The 10,483-nt window shown below is 39.6% G+C and overlaps 1 protein-coding gene across 1 annotated transcript; it reads right to left on the minus strand.

The window, feature by feature from the left end:
• Positions 1-8,166: 8,166 nt before the first annotated feature.
• LOC134297185 (craniofacial development protein 2-like) lies at positions 8,167-9,172 on the minus strand. Its single transcript, XM_062974313.1, has one exon. It carries the CDS (start codon positions 9,002-9,004, stop codon positions 8,201-8,203), a length of 804 nt encoding a protein of 267 aa, XP_062830383.1. The 5' UTR covers positions 9,005-9,172; the 3' UTR covers positions 8,167-8,200.
• Positions 9,173-10,483: the final 1,311 nt, after the last annotated feature.

The following is a 10,483-nucleotide window of genomic DNA, read 5'->3' on the forward strand; positions in this document are numbered from 1 at the left end:
GGTCAACTACAGAGTGAGGATTTGGATAATGCCTTCTTGAAACAGATGGCTGCACATTTAGAAAAGAGAAATGTAGTAGCAATGGGAGATTTCACATGTCCTGAAATTTGTTGGAAATCAAACTCTACCAAGAACATCGGGCCAACAAATTCCTCACTTGCTTTGCAGACAATTTCATTGTTCTGAAGGTGGAAGAGGAACCAAACGATTCAGCTATTTCCTATCGAATTCTAATTAACAGTAATTATATGGCTAATGAGATGGAAGTAGCAGGATCTTTAGATGGGAGTAACCATGTTCTTCTGTTATTGGTTATAAAGGGGAAAGGGAAAGGTTAATGCATTTTGGAAAAAAAAACAACAACAGATTTTAGTCAACTTAGGGAAAACTGGGTGTGATCCAATGGTCAGTAATAATAACAGACAAGTGAGTGACTGAAGGCACTATTTCAAACAGTTCCAATTGGAGGTGTCCAAAAAGGGCTTTTTGAGGAATAGCAAAAGAAAGAACAAAGAAGTGTTAGGGCCACTGTGTGGAGAAGATAGTGAAATATTATTAGAAGACAGAGACAAAGCAGAACTGCTTAAAATTAATTGTCAAGGTCTTATTAGAAAACAAAAACAGTATTCAACCTGGGGGAAATGGATCAGATGCTGCAGTAGGGAAAATACAGGAATATCTGGCTTTTAAAAATGAATTCAAGTCTTCAGGGCCAGTTGGCATTAAAAGAATTGGCAGAAATACTTTCATAACCACTGGCAATAATCTTTAGAATTCCTGGACCACAGGAGACATTCCAGAAGATTGGAGGAGGCAAATGTCCTCATCTGCAAAAAGAAAAAGAAGACCCAAATAAATATTGCCCAATCAGCCTGACATCAATGCCAGGAAAGATCCAAGAGCTGATTATAAAACCAATAGTCTCTAAGCACTGCGATAACTAAAAGCCATTGTGGATTTACAAAAATAAATTATGCCAGACTAATGTTATCTTTTTTATGGAGCTATGAGCTCAAAGAAGAGTTATTAAAATCAGCAATAGATAGAATAAGAGACAGTTTACAAATGCTACTGAATGGTGCAATAACTTTTGCTAGTCCTGTTTCTCTAGCTGCAGTAAATAACCACTCACACTTCTAAGCAGTATTTGGAAGTTACTGGCTGAAAAAAAATATGTTGTTTTTAAGTCATTTTTTATTTATAGTGACTCTAAGGCAAAACTATTATAGGGTTTTCTTGGCATTTTTTTCAGAAGAAATTTGCCTTTGCCTCACTTAATCTTGTTTGGTAGTCCTAACTAGAGTAAACTGATTAAATCAATAGGATTTACCCAAGTTTTGGCACATCATTCAACAAGTGAACCAGAAGGTCTAACTCGACTTTAATGACCAGAATCATATTGGTTAATCTAACGTGACAAGCACTTAGTGTTAGTACTTCTGTATGTTCCATTGATTAACTGGACCTGAATTATTTAAGACAAATAGCTGCTTCTGTGACTGAAGGAGACAAAAAGTTTAAGGCCAATATCTAGAAATTTCCAGATGACAGCAGTTTATAAATGACTGGTTAAGCAAAGCACAGTACTTGGAGTGATCTTTCTGACTTTGCTTGAACCTGTGGTGATAAGACTCTGCTTTGGGGAAACTATTTCTTTGCTATGAGTTACCCTGGACTAAATCTTGTTTTGTGTTTCTCCTGTGTACTCACTGTCACTTTTGGATTGCTTGGCTTTGGTGTTCAGAAACTCTCATTTGAAATTGACACTAGGAGGATCTGGCTTTATCTTTCTTTCTGAATGAATCTGTACTCTGACATGCTCTTCTGGAGTGACCTGAAGTAGTCTACTCTATAAATCTAATATTTTGAGGAGTGCTAGGTATATGCTGTTGCTAGTGAGAGCCAGGTTTGCCAGGCAGCCCGGAATTTAAGGGACAGTCCTGTATTTGAATTCAGTTTGGAAACAGGGCAGGCTGTCTCTTTCTGTGTGAATCTACTCCTCTTTTAAGATCAGCTCCTGTGCTCCTCTTGTACATGCAATTGCATTCAGGGTTGCCAGGTGTCAAAGGTGAAAATAAGGGACACAATAGCTGTCTCCACCCCTTACACCAGGAGAGGGTGACAGTTCTTCCCCCCAAGGAAAGCAAGCCCCCCCCCCCCCCCGGCAGAGAGGCATCTTGGCACTTCCAAGCAACATGCCCCCCTTGCAGATGCAGAGAAAAGGTAGGGACTGTGACCCCTCCCATCCCAATCCCACATGACTCCCCCTGCAGACCTTCCCCGATCTTCTCCAGCTTCTCAGCTTCTTCTACATTGCTCCATTGCTGCCACCACTGTCCTGCAACCCCTGCCTGTCCCTCCTCTCTCTCGCTCTCTCTCCTTTCTGGAGAGAACAAGGGGCTCATTCAAAGGGCGAGCGACAAGCCTGTTCTGTGGCCTCTTCTCCGAGGAGACTCTGGTGCATAAAGGGACCCACAAATATACTGCTGCAGCTTTTTGCATTTGATTTGCTCTTTTCCCACTCTGGGAACTGAGGGAGGGAGGTGAAGGGAGAGAGGCAGGCCGTTATTTTCAGTATAGCGGAAAATCAGGACAACTGACATCCATGGAAAGAATGTTACAGGACATGGATATTTTGTTCAAATACGGGACTGCCCCTTAAATTCCGGGGTGCCTGGGAAGCCTGGTCATGGTTGGTTTCTCACTAGCAACAGCATATTCCTAGCACTCATCAAAATATGAAATTGTCTTCTTCTTTGTGTCTTACCAGCAAGTCACTTCTCTTTCTAAAAACATTTGATCTTGCCATTAATAGATTTCATACATTATTCTTTCTGGTTTTCTACTTGTTTTTGTTGTAGTTATTTTTTTTCAGTACAAGTTAAATATTTCTTATTCAAAAAATCTTGTGACCAAAAGTCTTTTGGCTTTCAGACTTTGGAATATTTGCATATTCATAATAAGATATGTTGGAGATGGGACCCAGATCACAACACCAAATTCCTTTTTGTTCCATATATACCTTATACACGCAAATTGAAGGTAATTTTATGCACATTATTTTATAATAATTTTGTGCATGAAGTTAGTTTGCATTCATTGAATCATCAGAAAGCAAAGTTGTCACCATCTCAGCTACCCAAGTGGACAATGCTAGATTTTGGAGGATTTCAGATTTAGGAAATCCAGATAAGGGATGCCTTTTTAAAAAGCTGGTTTCAGTAATTCTTTATATTTGTTATGCAACTGTTATTAAATCTGTCTCATATTTAAGTACATTAATGAAAACAAAAACCATTATTCTGTTTAATAAAATTTTGAAATAACGGGCTACAGTATTTGGTATTAATTTTTGTCTAGTTTTTCTGCTTTAACCTAAGCATGTAAAATAAGAAGATGGGATAAAACCCTGTCATGGGTTTCTATAACGAAATATGTGTTATTGAAACTATGTGAAATTTTCATCAGTTTTTTCCATTATTTTTCATTTTTATCACGGCAGTTTATGTAAACCTGACATATTTGTTTATGAGAAACAGATACAAATGAACCCCTTTTTCTGTTGTGAACATTTTTTCAGTTGTAGATAAGATTTATGGAAAAGTTCCTTGCTGCCAAATGTTTCTGTAAAACGAAGATAACATATTAATTATACACCTAACTCCACAGTTTTTCTGGATGCTTCTGTAAATTGCAATTAAAATATGTGCAAATGATAATTTCTCTGGCCTAGTAATATTCATTTTATGGGCATAAATAACACCCTTCATTATTCAGTGAAAACAGGTAGAGAGTTCTGTCGGAGACTTAGCAATCTGATCTCATTTTAAAATAATCATCCACTCATATAGAACTAAATACTTCTCTGGTATGCCACAGAATTAAGATAATTCAACCAATAGTTGGTCTCACTCACCACAGAATGTTCTTGTTCATATCCATTCTGGCCAGGACACCAATGCCACTTGTATTTACAGATATTTAAAATAAGCTTCAAGCTCAAACTTCAATAAAATTATCAAGGAGATTTAAGCAAAAAATGATAAAAGGCTATACTCAATGGTGGATTGAACCAATAGATATTATATTTTCCACAGCTTCATAGTGAATAGAAGAATCATAAAATCATAGAATCATAGAATTATAGAGTTGGAAGAGACCTCATAGGCCATCCAGTCCAACCCCCTGCCAAGAAGCAGGAAAATCAAATTCTTTGACTTGTGTAAGAGTAAGTGCTTTCTGTGAGTGCAGAGTTACCTCTGGATGCCATTCATAAGGCTAAATAATGAACAGCGATAACGAGTGTGGTCAAGATGGTAAGTGTTATTAGTGAGGAAGAACACATGAGCTGCTGCAGTCTATTTTGCTTGAGTTTACAGGGAAAGGCAATGTTCCTTCCTTACTCTCTTTTCCTCCCTGTTGAATAATTGAGAGCAGATTATAAGATAATTCTACTTCAGCAAGCTACAAATCCCACGATTATGTAGAATGGAGCCATGGCATGTACAGTGGTATAAAACTGCCACATCTTTACAGCATAGATACACCTTTTGTCAGCTGCAGCCACAATACTTTTCTTTAGTGTATAGTGGCCTATATACTATTTCAATATATTTTTTTAAAAACTGAAATTGGCAGACATATTTCTTCTTAGTCTGGCAGCTGACTTCACAGGTGGGACATAGGCTATTAGCAAAGTTTGGAGGATTCTGAAAGCGCTCTTTGGAAATGCCTGTTGCCTCACTTCTACTGACCTCTGCTAGTACTGTAGTAGGATTTTCAATACCTTATCCCCTAAGGCACCTGTGGAAATTTTTTCATCTTGTTTAACTTCAAAGGCTGCTGCCTAACATAGAATCAAAGAATTAATCCCTTCTGACAGTTGTTCTCAGTACAGTCATGGTGGTCTACAGGGAATGTGTTTCCTTTTGCAAATTCCTCAGGAGAGTCAAAGAGTCATAGAATCAAAAAGTTGGGACATGAGGTCCAACCCTGAGAGTTGGGCATTCAAACTACTTTTAAAGACATCTAAAAAGGAGAGTTCAAACGAGGAGAAGATAATGACCTATTTAACAACAGCAGCGAGGATTGTTTATTCTAGATATTGGAGACTAAAAGAAATACCCTCAAAAACAGAATGGTTAATTAAGATAGCAGAAATTAAAAATATGGATAGGCTTACATTCTTACTAGCCAAATACCAGGGCAAGCAAAGAAAAGAAACTAATTGGCAACAGGTGAATAAATACATGCAGAATTGTTAAGAAACTAGGAATATGTATGCATATTATTAAAAAGCGGTATTATAGTTAACTATCTTTTCACATCAATCTATATTAGAAAAATAAAAGGATAAAACAACCCACACCAAGCCAGAGAAGATATCTGACTGAAAGAACCCGAAGAGCCAAATGAAGACAAAAGATAAGATATACGGAAAACAGGAACATACCCATCGGACAGGACTCGGAAGTCATTTTTTATATTCCCTACGGGTCCCCCCCCTTTTTTTCTTTGTTTTTTTTTTGTTTGTTTTTTTCCCCTTACCCCACTCCCTACCTTCATCTTACCCTGCCCCTCCCCAATCTTGCTTCTCCCCACCCCTACCCTCCCTCCACCCTCGTCTTTTTTTATTACACATCTTGTATGGAAAATCTTAATAAAGACTATATTTAAAAAGGAGAGTTCATAATATTCCAAGGCAGTCTAGTCTACTGTTCAATACTCTTACTGTTAGGAAATTCTTCCTAATATTTAAGTGAAATCTTTATTTTTCTTCTAATTTTAATACATTGGTTTTGTCTTTTGGTATAGCAGTTTGATATTGCTTTACCTGCCTTGTCTTCTTATGGAATGCTGGGATTTGTAGACTGGTGAGGAACATAGAATTTCCCAGCAATCCCTTGAACTATAGTATTAGAACTTTTGGGCTGCTGCTGCTCAATCACATAGTCATTTCCGACTCTTTGTGACCTCATGGACCAGTCCATGCCAGAGCTCCCTGTCGTCCGTCACCACCCCCCAGTTCCTTCAAGGTCAAGCCCATCACTTCAAGGACACCGTCCATCCATCTTGCCCTTGGTTGGCCTCTTTTCCTGTTTCCTTCCATTTCCCCCAGCATCATGATCTTTTCCAAGCTTTCCTGTCTTCTCATGATGTGGCCAAAATACTTCATCTTTGCCTCTAGTATCCTTCCCTCCAGTGAGCAGCCGGGCATTATTTCCTGGAGGATGGACTGGTTGGATCTTCTTGCGGTCCAAGGCACCCTCAGGATTTTCCTCCAGCACCAAAGTTCAAAAGCATCTATCTTCCTTCGCTCAGCCTTCCTTATGGTCCAGCTCTCGCATCCATAGGTTACTATGGGGAATACCATTGCTTTGACTATGCGGACCTTCGTTGCCAGTGTGATGTCTGTGCTCTTCACTCTTTTATCAAGGTTGGTCATTGCTTTCCTCCCAAGAAGTAAATGTCTTCTGATTTCCTGACTGCAGTCTGAATCTGCAGTGATCTTCGTGCCTAGAAATATAAATTCTATCACTGCCTCCATGTTTTCTCCTTCTATTTGCCAGTTATCAATGGTGTGGTTGCCATGATCTTGGTTTTCTTGATGTTTAACTGCAACCCAACTTTTGCACTTTCTTCTTTCACCCTGGTGATAAGGCTCCTCAGCTCTTCCTCACTTTTGACCATCAGAGTGGTATCATCTGCATACCTAAGGTTGTTAATGTTTCTTCTAGCAATTTTAACTCCGGCCTTGGATTCATCAAGCCCCGCATGTTGCATGATGTGTTCTGCATACAAGTTGAATAGGTAGGGTGAAAGTATGCAGCCCTGTCGTACTCCTTTCCCAATCTTGAACCAGTCTGTTGTTCCGTGATCTGTTCTTACTGTGGCTACTTGGTCTTTATACAGATTTCTCAGGAGACAGACAAGGTGACTTGGTATCCCCATACCACAAAGAACATGCCACAGTTTATTATGATCCAAATAGTTGAAGGCTTTAGAATAGTCAATAAAGCAGAAATAGATGTTTTTCTGAAACTCCCTGGCTTCCTCCATTATCCAGCGGATATTGGCAATTTGGTCTCTCGTTCCTCTGCCTTTTCTGAACCCAGCTTGGACATCTGGCAACTCTCGCTCCATGTATTGCTGGAGTCTGCCTTGCAGGATCTTGAGCATTACCTTACTGGCATGGGAAATAAGTGCCACTGTACGGAAGTTTGAGCATTCTTTAGCATTTGCCTTTTTGGGTATGGGGATATAAATGGATTTTTTCCAATCTGATGGCCAATCTTGTGTTTTCCATATTTGCTGGCATATGGCATGCATCACCTTGACAGCATCATCTTTCAAGATTTTAAACAACTCAGCTGGAATCCCATCGTCTCCTGCTGCCTTGTTATTAGCAATGCTTCTTAAGGCCCATTCAACCTCACTCCTCAGGATGTCTGGTTCTAATTCACTCACCACGCCGTCAAAGCTATCCTCTATATTATTATCCTTCCTATAGAGATCTTATGTATATTCTCGCCACCTTTTCTTGATCTCTTCAGCTTCTATTAGGTCCCTGCCATCTTTGTTTTTGATCATGCCCATTTCTGCCTGAAATTTACCTCCGATGTTTCAGATTTTCTGGAAGAGGTCTCTTGTTCTTCCTATTCTATTGTCTTCTTCCACTTCCATGTATTGCTTGTTTAAAAATAGTTCCTTGTCTCTTCTGTCTAACCTCTGGAATTGTGCATTTTGCTGGGCATGTCTCCCCTTATTGCTGTTTCCTTTCGCCTTCCTTCTTTCTTGGGCTACTTCCAGTGCCTCAGCCGACAACCATCTTGCCTTCTTGATTTTCTTTTTCTTTGTGACGTACTTTGTTGCTGCCTCCTGAACAACGTTGTGAAGTTCTGTCCATAGTTCTTCTGGGACTCTATTTATTAAATCTAGTCCCTGAAATCTATTCTTCACCTCCACTGCATATTCACTAGGAATATTTGTGAGATCATATCTTATTGGTCTGTGTATTTTCCCCATTCTCTGTAGTTTGATTCTGAATTGTGCAATAAGAAGTTCGCGATCTGAACTACAATCAGCTCCAGGTCTTGTTTTCACCGACTGGATGGATGTCCGCCACCTTTGGCTGCAAAGGATGTAGTCAATCTGATTTCGGTGTTGACCATCTGGTGAAGTCCATGTGTAAAGCCGCCTCTTAGGTTGTTGGAAGAGAGTGTTTGTTATGCACAGTGAATTTTCCTGGCAAAAGCCTACGTCCTGCTTCATTTTGTTGTCCCAGACCATGCTTGCCTGTGATCCCGGTTGTCATTTGACTGCCCACCTTAGCATTCCAATCTCCTATAATGAAAATAATGTCTCTTTTAGGTGTATTATCTAGTAGGTGCTGCAGATCCTCATAGAACTTATCTAATTCTGCTTCTTCAGCAGCTGTGGTTGGGGCGTATATTTGGATCACTGTGATGTTAAACAGCTTGCCTTGAACTCGAATTGAGATCATTCTATCATTTTTTGGGTTGTATCCAATCACTGCTTTTGCAACTTTATTATTAATTATGAAGGCTACTCCATTTCTTCGGTGTTCCTCTTGTCCGCAGTAGTAGATCTGGTGGTCATCTTTTGTGAAGTGGCCCATTCCAGTCCATTTCAGTTCACTGACTCCCAGAATGTCTATCTTTAATCTTGACATCTCATCAATAACCACGTCCAGTTTGCCCTGGCTCATAGATCTTACATTCCAGGCTCCTATAGTGTGTTGATCTTTAGAACATCGGATTTGTCGTTCACCTCCAGCACTGTCGGCCGTTAGCCTTCTTTTCAGCTTTGAGATAACTGCATCATCACATCTGGGGCTAGTTGGACTAGTCCTCTGTTCCTCCCCCAGTAGCAGTTTGACCATCTTCTGACCTGAGAGTCCTATCTTCTGATGGCATACTGACATTTCTCTGGCTGTACTGATCCATGTAGTTTTCATAGCAAGAATGCTGGGGTGGGTTGCCATTACCTTCCCCAGGGATCATATTTAGTCTGACCTCTCTGCCATATGCTTCCCGTCTTGGGTGGCTCTGCACGGTATAGCTTATGACATCATCGAGGAGCTCAAGCCCCAGCACCACGTCAAGGTAACAATCCTTTGTATGGGGAACTTTTGGGCAGAAAAGCCTAAACCCCTCTCCAAACCACAGAGTCCAAAATTCCATAGACAACAGCTATGATAGTTAGTTAAACTAATGTCAGACTGATATAGATGTGCAGTATGGCTATACCTAAATGGCCATTTCTCAATGACCTGCCAAAACAAAAATATATTTTCACATTTCTATAAAAAGATAGGAAAAAGAATGCCTGCTTAATCTCTTTAGGAAGGGAGAATGGGAGCAGTTACACAGAAGGCCCTCTTCCATCACATATATATGTGAGCATGGTAGGACCAAGAGAAATATCTTCTCAGAAGATCTCAAGATATAAGAAAGGTGGGATAGAAATGATGTATGTAAATAAATAAATAAATAAATAGTCTAATATGGGTGGGGGGGAATATGGTCCTTCAGATAATCTGGACTGATTGATATGGAGGTTTAACCAGTATGATGAATTGTATCCAGAAATGAACCAGCAACCAGTAGAGCTGTTTCAACAAGGAAGTCATCTGCTCCATATAACCAGTCTGTGTAAAAAACCTTGCTGAAACTCTTTAAATCAGCTGAAGTTTCTGAATACTTTTCAAAGATGGCCTCACATACTGTGCTTTACATAGTTCAAACAGGATGTATCTAAAATGTGTGTCAGTGTGGTCTGATCTGACATCTCAAGGAATAGTATGAATACATTTCTGACCACACCAAAACATTACTTCCAAGCTCAGAGCTAGGGCCAGGAATATAAATAAATTGCAAAACTGCAAGATTGCCTCTCTCAACAATTTTAAGGATATGTTATAGAGCACACAGGTCAAGAGCCAACAAATCAAATAAATTCTGATGAATCACTACTGATGGTTCAGAGTCTGCAAGGAGTTACAATTTTGAATATTCACCAGACAGAGACAGCCTAAAAGCAGAAACAAGAAGTTGATAGAACATCTCTGCCTTTTTCACTCCTTTGAACAGATGTTCTTAAGGCTTCCTTTCCCTACAAGGAAGTGCTGGAATGTTCCACTCTTACCCTATTCTTCTGCCAGCTCATGTTATCAGTAAAATAATGAAAGAATATGATAAGAAAGAAGGCAGGTTATAATCTAAACAAGCAAACTCCCTTCTAAAGATAATGCAAAGCTACAAGTTGCCTTCCACTTAGGCTGAGAGAGTATTTGTTGCCTGTGATCAATCAATGGGTTTCCATGACTGAGAGGGAGATCAAAACCTGGTTTTCCAGAATCCTACTCCAACATGCAAAGTTCCAGCTCATGTATGTATAATAAGAGTTATAGGAGAATGAAGCAGTGTTGAAATGGCAGATAGAAAGCAAGGTAAAGGTTTCC

This window comes from Anolis carolinensis, chromosome 2 (genome assembly GCF_035594765.1).
Source record: "Anolis carolinensis isolate JA03-04 chromosome 2, rAnoCar3.1.pri, whole genome shotgun sequence".
NCBI classification, from domain to species: Eukaryota; Metazoa; Chordata; class Lepidosauria; order Squamata; family Dactyloidae; genus Anolis; species Anolis carolinensis.

Bases quoted from the DNA above. Each gene is read 5' to 3' on its own strand.
- LOC134297185 (XM_062974313.1), bottom strand. From the start codon at position 9,004: ATGGCAACCCACCCCAGCATTCTTGCTATGAAAACTACATGGATCAGT.